This window comes from Saccopteryx bilineata, chromosome 1 (genome assembly GCF_036850765.1).
Source record: "Saccopteryx bilineata isolate mSacBil1 chromosome 1, mSacBil1_pri_phased_curated, whole genome shotgun sequence".
NCBI lineage: Eukaryota > Metazoa > Chordata > Mammalia > Chiroptera > Emballonuridae > Saccopteryx > Saccopteryx bilineata.
In genome coordinates this window covers 327,302,851-327,321,926 of record NC_089490.1, presented here as the reverse complement: position 1 = coordinate 327,321,926, position 19,076 = coordinate 327,302,851, and the positions used below count along the sequence as shown (strand labels likewise).

The 19,076-nt window shown below is 47.2% G+C and overlaps 1 protein-coding gene across 1 annotated transcript; it reads left to right on the top strand.

Annotated features, from left to right (window-relative positions):
- The first annotated feature begins 4,064 nt into the window (after positions 1 to 4,064).
- Positions 4,065 to 15,558, top strand: MTNR1B (melatonin receptor 1B). Its single transcript, XM_066252767.1, has 2 exons — positions 4,065 to 4,272; positions 14,696 to 15,558. Exons 1-2 carry the CDS (start codon positions 4,065 to 4,067, stop codon positions 15,556 to 15,558), a joined length of 1,071 nt encoding a protein of 356 aa, XP_066108864.1.
- The last annotated feature ends 3,518 nt before the right edge of the window (positions 15,559 to 19,076 follow it).

Below are 19,076 nucleotides of genomic sequence, written 5' to 3'. Positions count from 1 at the left end.
TTTGTAGCTTTTTGTTTCACTTAGTAATATGCACTTAAGTTTTTTCCAGGTTTTTTCATGGCTTTGTAGCTTTTTGTTTTTAGTGTTGAACAATAGTGCATTGTATAAATGTGCCACAATTTATCCATCCATTTACTGAGGACATCTTGGTTGCTTCTAAAATTTTGGAAATTTTGAATTAAGTTGTTACAATTATGTCTGCAGGCTTTTATGTAGACATAGGTTTTCAACTCCTTTGGGTAAATTCTGTGGACTTCAAGAAGGAATATAGCTGCCAAAAAAGACTCCTTTTACTTAACTGGGCACAAACTTGTAACCAGAGTCTAGTAGCCATTGTTCATAAACACCTTTTACACATGCCACATATCAGGGAAAAACCATAGACTGAGCAGCCAAGACTTCTGCATTGTATTCCTGTTGCCTAAGGCAAACATTATAAAGGAGTTCCTGGATTTATATTTTGACCAATGGGCTGAGAGACCTGCTCTGTCCAACTGGAACTGCACAGGTCCTTATTTGCATCTATACTGACCAATCAGAGCAGCTTCATAATGAACAATCAGGATTCAACATTTTAACCAATCAGAAAAGTGCTATTTGGACTAATCAAACAGTGCAAATTTGGGTCCTTTATCTGCATAAAAATGCACCAATCAGGGATCAGGGAGGACACTCTGTTTCCTTCCTCCAGTGATTTCCTCTTCCCCATTTTATAACTATTTACTTGAAGAAAGTTTCTACTTTTTCTGCACTCTGGATTGGGGACTCCTGTTGGCATTAGATTGGTGACAGCAACCTTTTGTTGCCAATACCAAGGACTGTAGTTACTGAATTGTACTGGTAAGAGTGTATTTGCTTTTTTATTTTTTTTGCAAAAAAACTGCCAAGCTGTCTATCAAAGCGGCTGCATCATTTCCCTGACCTCTTTAAGGCACAGCCTGGTCAGCTTGCTAAGACACAGCATGACATCTTAGGTAGAGAGCACCCCAATTACTACTGCCCAGATATCTGGAGATACACTATCATGTATATGACAAGGTGTACAGGATCACATTCTGGGGCAGCACAGGACAAATTCCTGTGCCTCATGCTCAATTAATCAAATATGAGCTATTAGTGTGTCTGAACTAGGGCAGCTTAACCTGTGTTCAACTCATCTGTTGATGTAAGGGTTGTTGAAAGCCAGAGAAGTGCCACTATGTGTTTGATATGTGTGTGTGTGTGTGTGTGTGTCAGAACAGGCTGTCCCTTCTCCCTGAACACTCACACCATCCAGCTGTGTCTTTCTCCTCTACCCTGGAGCTCTCCTACCAACTAGTCGGTCATCCCTTCTCATTCATTGGAGATTTGCCTCCTGACTCATAGTTGTTTTTTTTTATCTCACCACTATAATATTTGTTCCCCTCTCCCACTTCTCAGTTCTATGAGTTTCTCATTTCCAACAAGCTTCCCCTCACCTTCCTCCAGTGCCCTACTCCCATAATCACCATCAGAGTCCTGGCATCAATAGAATCTGCACCCCCTCAGAAATCTGTTTCAAACAAGTCACTTTCTAAAATACCACGATCTATTTTTCCAGATTCACTCACCACAAGTCTGCACTCAATCCCTCTGATCCTTTGATCCTACATCTTTCTTGTGGTCCATCAGTCTCCTTCTGTTTTCTTATCACCCCTCATTTAATGTAAATCTTAGGGTCAATTTTCCTATCATGCCCTTGCACTTCCCTCTGTTATTTACTTCTGGCTGGCAAACCCTAATCCTCACTGAAGTTCACTCTGCCTTCTTTGAGCCTGTCCTGAGCAGTTCTAAGTTGCTGATTAGCAACCACCAGACAAAGCTGGCTGACTTTATTTAAAGCCTCAATCTTAAACCACCCGGACACCAGCTCTCCTGACATACCTGTCACACTTTTTTAGGTGACATTCCCATTCTCTGAAATGACATTTCAGACTTTCTTCTGTCTTCACACCTCCCACATTCTCTTTCCCTGAATCCTGGCTAATGAGGGAGCCTCCAGCTCCCTCAGAATCTAGCAGCCAGAGAGAAACTCCTTCATCTTCTCACCCCAATCTAGAAACACTTCTGAATTGTTACAGGGCTTTTGCTTCTTTTCTACTGTAGGGAAAAAGCCTCTCTCTCCTAACAATAATGTTTCTTCTCTGGATGAAGTCAGGGCTCGAGTTTAGTCCTTTAATTATCATCTTCTTCTGCATCATCGCATCATCAGAGTCCATCCCTCTCCACTGTGTTCTTCCTTTTTGCTTTTGTGTTTTGGGCCAGAGGTGAGAGAGTATAATTTATATTAAAACACACACACAGACAACATCCCAAAAATTTATTCTGTGCTCACCCACACAGTTAAACATTGTTCTAATGTCTATCACCTTAATAATGTTTCCTGGTTTGGGGCTGTATATAAATAAAATTGTATGATATGTACTCCTCTGTATCTTGCTTCAATATAATATTTTGAGACTAATCCGTGTTGTTGTGTACATCAGTAGTTTTTATTGCTGTGTAGTATTTCATTGTGTGACTATACCACAACTTGTTTTCCCACTCTTCTGTTAATGGACATTTAGGCTGTTTCCAAGTGTGGGCTACTATAAATAAGGAGCCTATGAACATTCTTGAACAAACCTTTTTGGGGGCATATGTTTCATTTATTTTATTATGCATTTCATTTTTGGTCATACGTGTATGTTTAACTCAATAACAAACTACCAAACAGCTCTTTAAAGTGGCTATACCATTTTGCATTCTAATGAAAGCAATGTTTGGGAGTTCCAGGTGCTTCACCTCCTTGCCAAATTTAGGATTTTCAGCCTTTTTTTTTTTTTTAAGTTGGGGTTGGGGTGGGTAGGGAGAGAGATGAGAAGCAATAATTCCCAGTTGTGACACTAGTTCATTGATTGCTTCTCATACATAGGTGCCTTGATGGGGTGAGGGGGGCCCTCCAGCAGAGTCAGTGACCCCTTGCTCAAGCCAGCAACCTTGGGCTTCAAGCCAATGACCTTTGGGCTCAAGCCAGAGACCATGGGATCATGTTGATGATCCCACACTCAAGCTGACAATGCAGCACTCAGGCTGGTGAGCCCGCACTCAGTCTGTAACCTCAGGGTTTCAAACCTGGGACTTCAGCGTCCCAGATCAACTATCCACTGTGACACCACCAGTCAGGCTATCAACCTTTCTAATTTTAATGATTCCAGTGATGCAAGGAGTGCTTCTCAGCACAGTGATTGGCATCATGTTAGCCTTTGAAAGTGGTTAGCTATTATTAGAATAAGTGTTCATTTTTAAAAAGGGCATCTAAGTTTCTTCTTTCCTATAATCATATCTTTCTCTTCTTTTTGTTCTAACCCCTCCAAAAACCACATTATAATATTTATAAATCTTTGTATTGACTAATGTCTCTCATAATACACAGCAAATGCTCAATAAATAGCACAGATTCCCCTTTCTCCTGCAGCTGCCTAGAGGGTAACTTTCTAACCTATTTTGCTCTGGGATCTGTCCCCATACCCCTGAGTTGACATTCTCTTTTTTGCGTTCTCTTGGGAGCTGCGCAGCCCTGTAGGTAGGACCTCAAACTCTGCCCTTTTGACAACAACAGGTTTCGACCGCCTTACCCAGTCTGCAAACCTGAGTGTCCCTCCTGAGCACAGCTTCTCTGGGGGTTGCGTGTGGGTGGGGAGAATCTGGGGTCTTGGGCGTGGCTGTGGGCTCAGCGACCGCGGTCTGAGCTGGACCAGACACGTGCTGGTCTCCCGGTGCCAGAGCAAGCGGCTCCTCGCCTCTGCTCCTGAGCGAGCTGCCGAGGGACCCACTCTTTCTGGCAACGCCTGCACCCCAAGTTTTCCTCCTGTTTCCATATTTTTCTCCTCCCCCTGCCCAGGTTTATTTAATTATCTCCTCGAGCTCCCTCCACACTGGCCTCCTCCCTAGCCCACGCGGCTTGGGCAGCGAAAGGGGCGGCAGGAGCGCCCCGCTCTGCACTGCACTTCTTTAGGCGAGAGGGGGCAGCGCGGTGGCTGGAGCGCCGCGCACGAGGGTCTAAGATGCCTGAGAACGGATCTTTCGCCAACTGCTGCGAGGCGGGCGGGCGGGCCTTGCGCCCAGACTGGCCCGGGGCAGGCGGCCCCCGGCCTCCCTGGGTGGCGCCCGCTCTCTCCGCCGTGCTCGTCGTCACCACCGTGGTGGACATCCTGGGCAACCTGCTGGTTATCTTCTCGGTGTTCAGGAGCCGCAAGCTCCGGAACTACGCAGGTGAGCGCCACGCCCGCTGCGGGGCTCCCGCTGTCCCCTTGGCATCTGGGCCGTCCCCTGGCGTCTGGTCTTGACCTTGACCCAGCGATCTGCCGCCCTGATCCTTCTCAGTCCCGGGCTCCACGTTCGTTTCTCTTTAACCTGGTCCCTAAGTTTGATCTTGAACTCAAAAGCCAAGGTGAGTTGCTGCCTTCCCCCAGACGACGTGCGACTCTGACACCGCCTCTTGCAGTTGCTGAGGGCACACTGGGCTCATCAGTACCAGCATTAATTGGGCAAAGTTTTCTCGTGCAGTTTTTGGCAGGGTGGGGGATCTGTGGGAACTCACGCGCCTAGACAACGTCGTGATCCTTGGCGTTCTAATTTGTGCTGGTTCGGATTGCGACCCCTCTCTGGCCACAGAAATCTCAGAATCTTTGATACTTCTTACTCTCCCCTCAAGCGCTGTAGCTTCACGCAGTAGATGGCTTAGAAAATATTTGCTAAGACAATGAGTGAGTTAATGAAAGAACTCTGGAGGGTTCTGTGTCAGAAAGTTATCTGCAGGTCATTTGAAGACTCAATTCCTACCAAGAGAGTGCAAATGCAGAAATCTGCAGGCTCTGCTTGGACTGAACTAGATTGCTTTGAGATAGTATGTTTTTCCTTTTCCTTTCCTTTTTTTCTTGTCTTTTTTGCTTTGTTTTGTTTTGTTTTTAGGGCAGGAAATTTGTGAGATTAACCACAATTAAAACAATGATTAGACTAAATAGTGCTGCAATCCTGAAAATATTTTCCCCTTTCAATCCACCCTCGTTTTTATTTTCCCATATCTGGTCTGCAAGGGAACAAAACCAGAGGGAGGGTGTATGCGAACTGTGGCCCTGGAGGGTCACTGGCTTATGCTGACCATTTCTGCTTGGGAAGAAGCTCAGTGACCTATTTGTCAATTTGCAACTTCCCACTTTGGGCCTTAGAGGCAACTCATACATTGGCATGAATTAAAATGAAAAGATAAGAGCAGAAAGCCAACTATATAGCTTAAGCAAGCTTTTCTAAGGAGCTATGACCATTTTTAGTAAATGGTTATACACTTATATTTTGTGTGGCCCTGTGACTCTAGGATTTTTATTTTAAAGAACAAAGTGAGCTTCTATTCATATTATAGGATATCACATTATTAAGAAGAATTAAGCTTTCTAATGCAGTCATTTCAGTCATGGTGGCTAGTACTATCTGGAATATGTTCAAGATATTATTGTATCCTTTGAGTAAAAGCCTGCATAGTAGGAAAGAGCAGGTTATGATTAGAAAGCTATATATTTAATATTGTTGATCATATCATTTATTTGCAGCAGCCACAAACATTCATTTCCTGCACAGAGAGGCGGGGAAGGCAGGATGGTGCCCTCTGGGTTCTGACACTGGCCGCTTCTCTCACTGACTGGGTATTTAGAGAAGGCCTGGTGGGCTGTGGCCCCCTGTGCAATAATTGAGCTGCCCACCATAAGAGAGGTGGCTGAGGGCAGAGTGTGCTGCTTCCCTTTGCCTGAGGCAGACAAGCATCTTCTGCCCTTCTGCATCCTTCTGGCCTTTCTGCACTCCTAGCAGGACTCATGGAAATGTTACTGACTGGAGAACATGGTTCGAGCAGGTGATGAGCATGATAAATTGCTGGCACATCTTCTGTTCTCTTTCCTACCTCCTGTTGAGTCTGCTACAGCTCAGCACCAGAAAAATAAAAATTTAACACTGTATCTAAATGACATTGGTTCCTGACACACTGGTGACTGCTGTAGCCATAGTACTGACTTTAAATAAAGTTGGCAGGGTGAGATTTTTTTTTTTTTAATGAGAGGAGGGGAGATAGGACTCTCGCATGTGCCCCAAATGAAATTCAACTGGCAACCCCCATCTTGGGTCAATGCTCGAATCAACTGAACTATCCTCAGTGCCTGAGGCCAATGCTTAAACCAACCTAGCTATCCTCAGCGCCCAGGGTCAGCGCTTGGACCAATTGAGCCACTGATGCTGCAAGAGGGGAACAGAGAGAGAAGGGGGAGAAAGAGGGGAAAAGAAGAGATGGTTGCTTCTCATGTGTGCCCTGACCGGGAATCAAACCTGGAACATCTGCACGCCAGGCCAACACTCTATCCACTGAGCAAACCGGTCAGGGCCCAGAGTAAGATTTCAAAAGGTGCTAAGAACTTAACTTAGAATAGTTAGCATACATTCCACTGTTAATCAGGTGTTCTCTTACTGAAGAGTTTGAATTTTCTTTAAGAAACTTATCTCAGACCTTTCTGTAATTAATGCCATTCGTATTAAGAAGATAGTTCTGGGGAAAAAAATAGAAGATAGGAGTAACATGAGAATACATATATTTTCAATAATCAAGGTACCCAGTCCACATTAAGGCCATAGCACCTTTTTTAGAAGACATCGGTATCTTTTACTTGACTGTCACAAACCCAGTTTCTCTGTGGGGCAGACCCTTGTCATTCACAACAGGATGTTCCTGATAGCAGAGTAAGTGGTCAGAGTTATTGTTCCTTTTTCCCTGGGATGCCCTGCCTGCCGATTCTGTTCCATGTGCATTGGGTTGGCTTTTTCAGAGCTGGCACCAGAGAAAGGCAGACAGGGCGGATGGAAGGAGGGTGGGAGACAGATTCAGGGCACTTACGCAGCTTAGAAGGTGGGGCCAGGTGGATGTTCACTCCGCAATATTCTCAGAACCTCATGCAGCACATGGCACTGGGTTGGCACTTCATACTTCCCAGTGTGTGCTTCCTGGGGACCTGTCACACGTTGGGTTCTCCTGACAGCCTCTGAGGACTTTTCTTTGTGCCTGATACTGCTACTCTTAGCTCAAACTGGACATGGCCAATATCAATCCCTGTGTTTGTATAATCTCTTCCTTCCCATGATGTTCTGGAACCTTCTATCCAGTTCCTTCTCTCTCTTCTATTTGTTTAGCCTCTGCCTCTTTCCCTTTAGCCAACAACATACACGCAGAGGTCTCCAGAGTTTCAAAGAAAAAGAATCTTTCTTGGATTTTATGTCTTTTTCTAACTTCCTTACCTTCTCAGCCAGACATCTTCATATACCAGTTTATACCCACTGACCACCCCATTGCTTCCCAGTTCCTCTTCAGTCCTCTGGGGTCTGGCACCCTCAGAAATGCTCCTCTGCCCTGTGTGGGACACTGAGGGCCACTCTCTCCTTGGGGCCTTTCATTCTGTCAGTTTATCTGGCTCCCGTTTTTAATCTCCTTCCTCTCTTCATCTCCCAGATACCTGATCCCTGGAGCTATTCTTCCCCAGATTTTCATGATCTTTGCCTTAGACTAGTTCTCAAATTTCCTCTTTCCTATCCTCTCTACTCGTTCTGCAATTTACATTATCTCTGTCTCTTGAGCAAACTGTGTCCACCGTCTCCAGATAGCTTTCCCTGCTCCGTCCTCCAGTGGCTGCTAGCTCTGCCCCAGTCCTCCCTTCCTTCAGTGACTGCTCTGTATGTACAGACGAGGTCTGTCCCCAGAGCACCAAGCGGCTGCCTCTCCCACTCAGGCCCTGTTCTCTGCATGATCCTTCCCCTTGGGAAGCTCGGCCTCTGTTCTGCTACTGAGTATCTCCTTCGGACTCCTTTCTCACGTCCCCCAAAGGGCTGTTGGTGTATATAATACCATGAAAGGCGCAGTTCCTATCTTCCTCCACAGGCTGGTACGTGTCCTCACCTCACTGCATTGCTAGTTTTTCTCTCTCCCCACTGGACCGCAAGCTCATTGAGAGCAGAGGTTATTCCATTTCTGTCCACAGAGCCAGGTACATAGTAAAAACTGAATGCAGGTCTGCTGAAACAAATTGAAAATGGACAAGATATCAGGAAGCAGTGAGACCAAAGAAATTATTTTGCTTCATGAAGTGTGGTACCCCTCTTACAGTACTCAGCACTGCTCAGGAAATCAGTATGTTTCTCATGAAACGGAATTGCTTTTAGCACTAAAGGCCCAAAGGACACTTCATTGTTCTTGAACGCTCGCTGGCACCTTCAGCACAAAAAAGTGCATGTGCTTCCGATTGCGGCCACGGAGCCGCGGAGCTGGGAGGCCCCAGCTACTCCGCAGCTCCCTAGCGTTGTGCCCCGGTGACTTCCTAAGGAGTTGGCCCCTTTAAACGGCCCATAATATGTGAGCCTACGGCCGTTACCTGCACCATTTAGATAGTCAGCTACACAGAAGAGCGCTGAGAGAAACGTGTCCTGTAACATCGAGAAATGTCCATTAGCGGAGGACAAAGTGCAGCAGCATCGGTCAGCCCTGGCCCATAGGCACAGCCACCCTAACTTCACAGGCAGCGGTCAGGAGCCATGGTCTGACGATGGATTCTTTTCAACATTTTATTTTTTTTTTTTGCAATTTTTATTGATTGATTGATTTTATAGTGAGAGGAAGGGAGATTGAGAAATGTCAATTTGTTGTTCCACTTATTTATGCATTCATTGGTTGGTTGATTCTTGTATGTGCTCTGACCAGGTTGCTTCTTGTTTGTGCCCTGACCCGCAACCTTGGCGCAGCGGAACATGCTAGCCAGTTGAGCTACCTGGCCAGGGCTGACAATGGATTCTTATGCTACAAGTGGGTTAAAGATGCCATCAAAGAGGTGTTGTTAGTAACTGAATACAGGGCCATTTCTAGGACATTTTGGTGATTTGTAAGGAGGAAGGATATCAAAAATTGAACAGTGGAATTACCCAGGGAAATGTAGACTTGGTTGCTGAACTCACAGGTCCTTGTCCACTCTGTTCGTTCAGTCCTGCAGGTGCCCAGCGATGCTCAGAGTCTGTGCCATCTCTTCTTTGGAACTGGTGACTGTGTTCCAGTTGGGAATTCTCACCCTAGCAGGTGTGTAGCATCCCAGTTAAATTAGAGCAGAGCCCACCTGTATTCCTTGTCCTTCTCCTCCCACTTACTGATTGAGCAGGTAAATGATAAACCAATTAAATAAGCTGGCCCTGGACAAAGGCTCTTGAGAAGCCAGAAGAAAATATTTAATTGATCCACATTCCCTGCCCTCCAGCATTACAGGGTAAAGCAGAACTGCTTCATCCTGGCTTTCTCCTACCGCTGACCCTTGTGGCTGGCGATGCCACTAGGTGATAGGTATCTTTTGGTCTGCTGAGCTTATGAGTTTGGAGTGCTTGTTATCAACAGAAGACCAATCTGGCCTGCCTCGGAGTCCCTCCCTGATGTAGCCTGAGCTTTCCAACCTCACAATTTAGTGTTGAATACCCTATCTCCTCACTGAGCAAAAATGAACACATTTTAAATCTCATAATTACGTCTTTAGCCAAATAATCATGAAAGCTCATAATCTTCTTTCATTTCTACGATGTAGCTCTCAGTGGCCCAGGGATATGAAGATTTTCATGTTTGACTGCCTTCACTTTTTTTCCCAGAAAATTGGATTCTGTATTTAGCATGATATGTTGCAAGAGTCAGAAGATATTGATGCTGCTCTTAGGTATTACCATTTTAAATATTTATTGCTGGAAGAGTAAAAGGGAGTTGGGAAGTAAAGTCCAAAATAAAAACATGAAAACTGTGTTGGATTTTGATCTAATAAAATGGAAATCACACTATCAACATTAAAGGATTCTGGTGAGAAACATTTGAGTCAATTTATGTAAATGCACATTATGAATTTTAAGGTGCTATCCCAGTTGTTTTGTTATTAAGTATGATTAAGGTTTGTGATGATTCTGGCAGAATTTTTTTTTTCATTTTTTTAATGTTTATTTATTTTCTTATTTTAGAAACAGGGAAAGGGAGAGAGAGTAAGAGAGGGACAGGAACATTGATTTGTTCTTGTATGTGCCGTGACCAGGGATTAAACCGGCAACCTCTGTGCTTCAGGACGATGTTCTAACCAACTGAGCTATCCAGCCAGGGCCAGTCTGGCAGAATGTTTTGTAATAAACAGTTATTCTTTTAAACGAATGCTTAAACTCTTAAATATATTTTCTTCTTTTAAGTGGTTGAAGTATCTATCCCCCATCCTATTTATTAGTTTGCTTAGCAGCCCTGTTCTCCTTGAATTAAAAAGCAAAGTTAAGTTTCAAACTCAGTTCTTGTATATATAATTTCTCTACATACTCTAAGATTTCCATTAACAATGTGATTTTGGAGGAAAAAATAACCCTCTGCCCTCAAAGAATTTGGGAATCAAATTAGAAGCTTACATTAATATAAAGGACATTGTTTTAGTATTTGTAAAAAAATCAAGTTTTTAATAAACGGTCTATTCACAATGATTTCAAAGGCCTAGCTCTAGAAAGTAATAAAAAGATCTCATATTCATTTGGAGATTACTATCATTCCTTACGAGATCCTATTTGAGGGGTCCTGCTTCTGGGCTGAAGGCAGCCTGGTGCAAGGTCTTGGTGATAGTGTCCAGTTTCTTGAATTGTCCTGCCTAAGCAGCCCCACCCCCCACTGCCCCCGCCCCCATGCCGACTGATTCTTTCCCGCTGTCTCACCGTCTTGTGCTGGCCTCCCCACCCCACACCACCACCACCACACTGAAGGGCCACGCCGTGTCTTGCATCCATCACTGCGCCCTGACCAAGCATGGTAGGTGCTCAGTAAATGTAGTATATGTTTGAAAAAGTGGAAAATAGAAAAAGACCTCAAGGCATAGGAAGTTTAATTCTGTTATAAATAATAGACCATCTGTTGACTTCCCTGTAGTAATCCTCTCCACATCTTGTTTTTATTTAAGAGTCTCTCCTATGAGACCCTGGGCTTTGTAAGGGGAGGAAGTGTGTTTATCATGTTCACCACATTTCCCGAGCCCCAGCACAGGCATGGCCAGTTCTTGGTAAGTGTTCAGCAACACTTGTTGAGTAAATTATTCAATGACTGTGTATTTCTACATTGCCTATTTTACCTCAGGGACAAGGGGCAATTTAAATCCAATAGTCTCTCCTGGGTGTGCAGGGTGGGCACAGGGAAGAGGGGCAAAGGATTGGAGGTAGCTTTGTCTTCCAGGATTCTCCTCTCGGAAGAAGACTAGAGAGCTCATCACTTGCCGGCTCTTCCCCAGATTACCGGGTCCTGGTTAAGAACTAGATTTCCCAGAAAGAAGAGAGGAGGTGAAGAGGGAGGGGACCGTGACAGTCTGTATGGGAAGGTTTGCGCTTTGGGTATGAATGTGGAAGGAAATTACATATTAGGGAACAAAACCCTGTTGTCTGTATCCACTAATATGCCCTGTCTGATGGAGGAAGATGGAAATAAGCCACACCAGGACTTGTGATATAAATATTCATTAGAAGCCTGCGCACGGAGTGATGAGCAGTGCTGTGTGCTTCCTGGTTGATTTCTCAACTGTCTGGGGAAGAAATGGGTAGAGAACTGGATCTTTCCTTGACTGTCTTCCAGGCAGAACCTGGCTCCTTACAAATGGGAGGCAAAGCAAGAATGTTATTTGCCTAATTTGGAATAGTGTCAAGAAAGCCAGGAGGCAGTGTGACGTCCGGGCCGATGACTCTACAGCAGGAACTAGTTGATTTCAGCCTTTTAGAAACAGCTGGAATGACACAAGAGAGTAATTAAATCACTTTCCACGTGGAGTTGAACGTATTCTTCCCACTCTTTACCAGCTGTTTGCCAGCCTCCTAGGCATTATTAGGGGATGTGCCATGTTACATGGCAGAGGTTGACTGCTTTCCTGGGAAACAGCTGGACGAGCCAGCGCCCACACGCAGCAGCTCTTGACTTTCTTCCCACATACTTGCAAGTGCCAAAAGCTTGTTTGCCACTTAGCAAGCCTGGCAGAGACCAATACTTCTGTGTGGAAAGAAGTGATTTTCCTCGTAGAAACAGCCATGTGGATGTGTGTGAGGAGGGGGAAGGAGGCCTTCGAAAGGTAAGAAGGGAACTGATGAAGGAATCATCCCAGAGAAAGAAGTTCAGTAACTTGTTCAAGCTCATGTGGCCAGGATGTGGCTGAACTGATATTACTGCAAATCACTAGGGGAAAGGGGGGAGGAAGGAGAGGGAGGGGGTGGGGGGAGGGGAGGGGCACAAAGAAAACCAGACAGAAGACAATTTGACTTTGGGTGAGAGGTATGCAACATAATCAAATGTCAAAATAATATGGAGATGTTTTCTCTGAACATATGTACCCTGATTTATCAATGTCACCCCATTAAAATTAATTTAAAAAAAATCACTGCAACTCCTAGCACCACCTTCAGATGCCAAAAGGACATTTAAAATTCAGCTGAGAACAAGAACTTTGAGAGATGAAATTCCTCGCTCTTTTGGGACCAAGTGAGGTCTGCGTAGGGGAGTCAGAGACAAAAAGCTACCAGTGGAGACAGCAAGCAAGGCTGGGAATTAAACGAAGAAGTGGGAGACTCCTCCACACCCCAAGCAAGTCCTCAGGGGTGCATTTCTTGCCTTGCAGTACCAAGCAGAAAGAACAGGAGGGGCTTCATCCTATTTAGTGAACAGATTCCTTAAAGTAGTAGACTGGAAGGAATCCAGCAGGCCACTCTGAGGCCAGAGTCTCCTTTACCATCAACCTCTATCTGAATGTCTCCAGAGACAGGGAAGCTCACTACCTCACAAGCACTCTGATGGTCCAAATGATCTCTTTCTATTCGGACGCAGCCTGTCTCCCTGGGCCCCTGGCCCAGCTCTCTAGACTTAGGAGTACTCAGGTCCTGAGACCTCCCAGGGAGCTTAACAGACTTCTGTTGTTCTGATTGGGGTTGATCTCAAACCTCTGGGGCCAAAACAGGCACTTGAAGAAGGCTGCCTGTGGTCCTGCCAGGTTCCCAAGGGCACGTGGAGCATGTCCCGTGGAAGCTTCCTTGAGATGGGGGTGAGAATGTGTGTTGGGACAGGAGAGGGATGAAGACAGCACTTTGACTACTTTGTGGGTTCCTAACTGCAAGTTTGATGTCTACCTCACCTAAAAGTCTGACTCAAGGGAACTCCCAGCTGGGTGGCTCTGAGCCTCTCTTTATCTGAATCCCCTTGAAGCCAAACTACCACCTGGCCTCTCAGATTACTGTGCCTTTTGGACTCTTCCATCCGCCTGACCCTCGTAGCCCCGGGGTGGCCACGGAAGCCTCTGGCATGCAGAACAGGTGCAGGGCGGCCGTGGAGCGTCCCTCCTGCCAAGCCCTTCCATCTTCCCTCCGTGTTCAGCCACTGCAAGGGCGGCAGCTGGCCCGTCACCATGTGGCAAGAGGACAGAAGACTTGAAACACTGTGTCCAGCACCCGCTGTGTCCCTGAAGGCCTCTGTTGGTGGGAGAGTATCTTTTGAGCATACAGTAGGGACTCAAACAGTAAACACTTGGTGACTATAACAGATGGTGTTCAGATTGGAACAGCTCGTGCCTTGAACTTCGTGTTGCCTAAACTTTCAGGGTTTTGGTGCTTTATTCATGAGTCAGTGCTGGTTTTAGGATGCAGACGTTTTAGAAACAGGGACTGTGTTCTTTTGGATCTACCTCCTTCCTAGGACTCCGGCCCAGAACATGCCTGAAGCATATTCATCGATGGTCGTGGTTTTTCTGGGGCTCTTTCTGGACGGCTGAGATTGGTAATGCTGGAGAACATTCTGTTCAGAGGAAGGAGGTGGTTCAGAAAGCCAAGGAAGTGCAGGCAGAATGGGGAGGCCTGCGGAGGCTGTGAGCCGGGGAGGGGGCAGCCACAGCCCCTCCGGCTCCGCAGGATGGGACGCTGAGCCACCACGCCGTGTGTCTGCCAGTATGGCAACACGGCTTCATGTGTGTCCCAGACAGGAACACCAGAACTCAAGGTTCCCACTCTCAAAACCTTTCTTCCATCCCACCTGCAAAATGCAGTTCACATTTAGAAAATTGAGTTAAAGAGACCCGGAAAGGAGCCTGTTAACCAGTGGGGGGGGGGGGGATACAAAAGGAAAGTGTCAGAGAGAGATGCGGGGAGGTGGGTGGATAGAGGAAGGGGCTGGTGGTGAACCCACATTCCTGGCTTTGAGATTCTTCTCCCCAGAATCCTTGCCCGAGTTAAATGATACAAAACTACTGAGCAACCGTGCCTATCATGGAAATAGTTACCATTGGTGAGCACCTACTGTGTCCCCAAGAACTTTGAATCATTATTTAATTCTCACAGCTACAGTATAAAATAGACACTATGATCCTCACTTTACAAACGAGAAAACGAGTCTCGCAGAGAGTCTGTGGAACTGCTTCAGCCACATAGTGAGTAACAGACATGCAGCCGAAACCCAGCACTCTGTGTCTAAAAGCCACTCAGTTTCTGCTCCCAGTACTAACAGAAATTTGAATACTCTGAAGTAACTAGACAAAGAATAGAATGTTTTACGGAAGAGAAATTGCAGGGTCTTGTGCTGACTGTTGCTTCCTGTTTCCTGTTTCAGGTAATTTGTTCCTGGTGAGCCTGGCATTGTCTGACCTGGTGGTGGCCTTGTACCCCTACCCACTAATCCTCATGGCCATCTTCCATGATGGCTGGACCCTGGGGCAGGCGCACTGCAAGGCCAGTGCCTTTGTGATGGGCCTGAGCGTCATCGGCTCCGTCTTCAACATCACTGCCATCGCCATTAACCGCTACTGCTACATCTGCCACGGCACGGCCTTCCACCGGGCCTGCCAGCACTGGCACACCGCACTCTACATCGGCCTCATCTGGCTCCTCACTGTGGTGGCCTTGCTGCCCAACTTCTTTGTGGGGTCCCTGGAGTACGACCCCCGCATCTATTCCTGCACCTTTATCCAGACAGCCAGTGCCCAGTACACGGTGGCAGTGGTGGTCATCCACTTCCTTCTCCCTGTGACCATCGTGTCCTTCTGTTACCTGCGCATCTGGGTGCTGGTGCTCCAGGCCCGCAGGAAGGCCAAGGCGGAGAGCAGGCTGCGCCTCAGGTCCAGTGACGTCCGGAGCTTCCTCACTATGTTTGTGGTGTTTGTGATCTTCGCTATCTGCTGGGCCCCGCTGAACTGCATTGGCCTTGCTGTGGCCATCGACCCAGAAGGGATGGTTCCAGAGGGGCTCTTTGTCACCAGCTACTTCCTGGCTTACTTCCACAGCTGCCTTAATGCCATCATCTACGGTCTCCTGAATCAGAACTTCCGCAGGGAGTACAAGAAGATCGTCTTAGGCCTCTGGAGCCCATGGTTCTGCTCTCAGGATGCTTCTCAGGGCAGCCACACCAACGGGCAGCAGGGCCAAGCTCTACCTGTCGTTAACGCCCCCGACCCCGTCCAGGCAGACGCTCACTAGCCTGGCTCTGAGGCACACCAGCTGCGCGACAGACTCGTGAAATGGCAGGAGTGAATCCGCTCCCAGGCTGCGGCCGCCCCTGCTGTGCCGTCCTGTCCGCATGACAGCACATGGCTGGTGGCACTTCATCCTGTGGACAGGTCTGTCCGCACCCGTGGTTCCAGCTGGTCAGGGGACACCTACCGGTACTGGGGCCAGCGAGCCTAGCCTTGGACCTGGCAGCCCCTCTCTCTGTGGTGCGTTCAGAGCTTGATGCATCCAAGGTCCAAGGAAGGGACGGCAGAGGAAAGGCCTGGGCAGGAGAAGCCAGTTCTTTCCTATGGGCTGCCTTCTCAACTCTCCGTGTTAGTGTCGTCGCTGCTTTCTCTCTCCCCCCTGCAAGGGTGGTGGCAGCAGATACCTTCCTGTTAGCAGGAATGAAAGGCAAGCTCTGCAGTACTGGCAGGTGAGTAGCTCTGCAGGGGCCCAAGGGGGCTGGGGCGGCTCAGAGGGCAAGCCACCTGCACTCCCCCGCGGACCTCCCTACACATACCCGCATGCGTGCACCTGCACACACCACCCTGTGTACCCTACCCCTGCCACCACACCACACTTTGTTTGCTCTGTATATATGGACACATCACACTATCCATGCACACATACCACAAATGCACTACACATGCACACTCTTCAGGCACTTGGAGCACAAAGTCTGCCTGGCTTCCGCTCCTGGTTCCACTCAGTTCAAGTTGTGAGACTTGGGGGATGCCCCCTAATCTGTATTTCTCAGTCACTCACTTTAAAAGGAGGGATCATGCCAGTGCCTCCTGGGGTTGTTGTGAGGATTCATTGGGATAATTCAGATGAAGAGCTGAGGACCATGCCTGACACGTGGCTAGCTCTCAGTAGCCACTAGTTTTCATTCTTATTCTAACTGCATAAAAGGAAAGATAACCTTGAAGGAGAGAAGAAATCGCATGCACACAGACAAGGAGTGTGAAGGAAGGGAAAGGGGGGGATGTGTGGAGAAGTGGGAAAGGGGCAGCTCCACCAGAATTTCTTCCTGGGCTTTCTACTTGTAGACATCACTGGTCCTCATTCTTTTTAAAATTTTTTTCATTGATTTGAGGAAGAGAGAGAGGAGGGGACAGAAAGAGAAAGAAGCATCAACTTGTCATTCCATTTAGTAGTTATATTTAGTTATTCCATTTGTTCATGTATCGGTTGCTTTTCGTACATGCCCTGACCAGGATGAAACCCTGACCTTGATGCGCCAGAAAGATGCTCTATCCCCTGAGCCACCTGGCCAGGCCAGGTCTTCATTTAGCACCAACAGATTTATCTTCCTTCTTCAAATCCACAGATATTAATTGAGGCCCGAGTCCAGCAGGAAAAACAAAAGCCATGTCATCTGCCCTCTGGGAGGCCATAGTAGGTTAACAAATAACGTCAGCTCACATTTATCGGATGTTGGCTTTGTATCGGGCACTGTGGTAAATGCTTGGTATGTGTTATTTTACTTAATCCTTATAAAAATTCTTTGAGACAATATTATTATCTGTATTTTTAGTAAGAATCTGGAACTCAAAGTAGTGAGATGGTTTCCTGAGTTCACAGAGCTGTTGAATTCAAAGCCAGGTGTGGAGCCCAAGCCTGTCTGACAGCAGCACCCACTCCCCCTCTACACACACCCTATGTGTGTGGCAGCATCAGGTGGAGTGGGGGAAGTACCCCACATGTATCAAATGCCTGGGACTGGCTGCAAAGAGAGAAACTTACCGCAGCCCGCTGGCCGCTCTCCAGGAGGCAGAGCCCAGCCGCTGCTCTCAGCCCTGCCCCGGCCGCTCTCCCTTCCCCTGTGATGGGGGAATCAGGCGGGGGCTCTGCTCAGTCACCTTGCCATCCGGGAGCTTGCCAAACGTCAGCCAAACGCTCTGGGCTCCGCGAAGGTTTCCATTGTGGAAACCTGGGGAAGGCCCTAGGAATCTGATTTAGTTCCTGGAGGTCTTGAACCAAACTGTTGGGAATGTAGGTGTTCCAGCCCTGGTTGCCGGCCCTTGGGATTCAGTTAATGACTGTGAAGAGTCCAGCCCAGGGAGGGCTCCCAGTTCAGATCTCAATCAGAGAGACACACAGGCCATCGAAGTTTTTCCTTGAGCTCAAGGAAAAACTTGAGCCACTTTTCCTGGCTCTGGGAGAGCCTGAGCTGACCACGTCAGGCATATGATGTCTCCATCCTCTCTGCCAACTCCCGACTTGAAGGTAACAGGGTGTCCCTGGTGTGCTCCCCTTATCCCTAGCTTCATGCTGAGTGGCTCATAAATACAGATTAGGAACCAAAGCTGTCCTGAGTTTCCTGGTTTTCCAGAGCTCAACACTGACAATCCACTAATGGGGACCTTTCTTGTTTCCATAGGTATCTGATGATGGATGACCGAGGAGCCAAGAGAAAAGACGGGCATGGGGAAAGCCTTGGACATCGGGCCATGTGCATACTCACATGGAATGACCTTACACTGTGGGCCTGGGTTTGTTTGTTTGTTTGTTTGTTTGGTTGGTTGTTGTTGTTGTTTTGGTATTTTTCTGAAGTGAGATGCTGGGGGGGGGGAGCAGACAGACTCCCGCATGCACCCAACCGGGTTCCACCCGGCATGTCCACCAGGAAGTGATGCTCGGCCCATCTGGGCTGTTGCTCCATTGCAACCAGAGCCATTCTAGCACCTGAGGCAGAGGCTTTGCAGCCATCCTCAGCGCCCAGGCCAACTTTGCTCCAGTGGAGCCTTGGCTGCGAGAGGGGAAGAGAGAGAGAGAGAGGAAGGAGAGGGGGAGGGGTGGAGAAGCAGATGAGTGCTTCTCCTGTGTGCCCTGGCCGGGAATTGAACCCAGGACTTTCACACACCGGGCCAACGCTCTACCACTGAGCCAATGGCCAGAGCTGGGCCTGATTTTAAATAAAGATGATTTTGCTACAATAGTGTGGGAACTTTATCCATCCTCTGATTTTTTGACTCCAGACAATATTTGACGTCTCCACCTTGCAACCTTCCTCCCCATCTGTGTTAGTTATCTGGGGCTGCCATGAGAAGTACGACAGGGTGTGTGGCTTTAATCAAGAGGATGCCCTGTAATTCTACCTTCAGAGTGGTTGAAGCTAGTGTTGAACAGAATCTGACTGAAGTTGTAACAGGGGCTAGACCCAAATAACTACAGATTAGACTGAGGTAGAACCCTACCCCATTAGAAGGCTGACAAGAGAATTGATGTGCCCCGCCCTGGGGATAAATGTATTCCACTTATATTTTGACTGTTCTTCTCACAAAGTGGCTGGGATACAATAAAAATAAAATTGTGGGACATGCAAAGAGGAAAGAAAATGTGACCCATGGACAAGAGAAGAATCATCAATAGAACAAGACCCAGAGATGGTGCAAATGTTGGAGTTAGAAGAAGAGCATGTTAGAACAACTGAAAAACATGTTGAAGGCTTTAGTGGAAAAGGTGGACAACATGTGTGATGGCTAATATTAGTATAGAAATGA

Excerpts from the sequence above, each read along its gene's own strand:
- MTNR1B (XM_066252767.1), top strand. The coding sequence starts at position 4,065 with ATGCCTGAGAACGGATCTTTCGCCAACTGCTGCGAGGCGGGCGGGCGG. Across the intron at positions 4,273-14,695 it reads CAAGCTCCGGAACTACGCAG|GTAATTTGTTCCTGGTGAGC; the intron begins GTGAGCGCCACG and ends TTCCTGTTTCAG.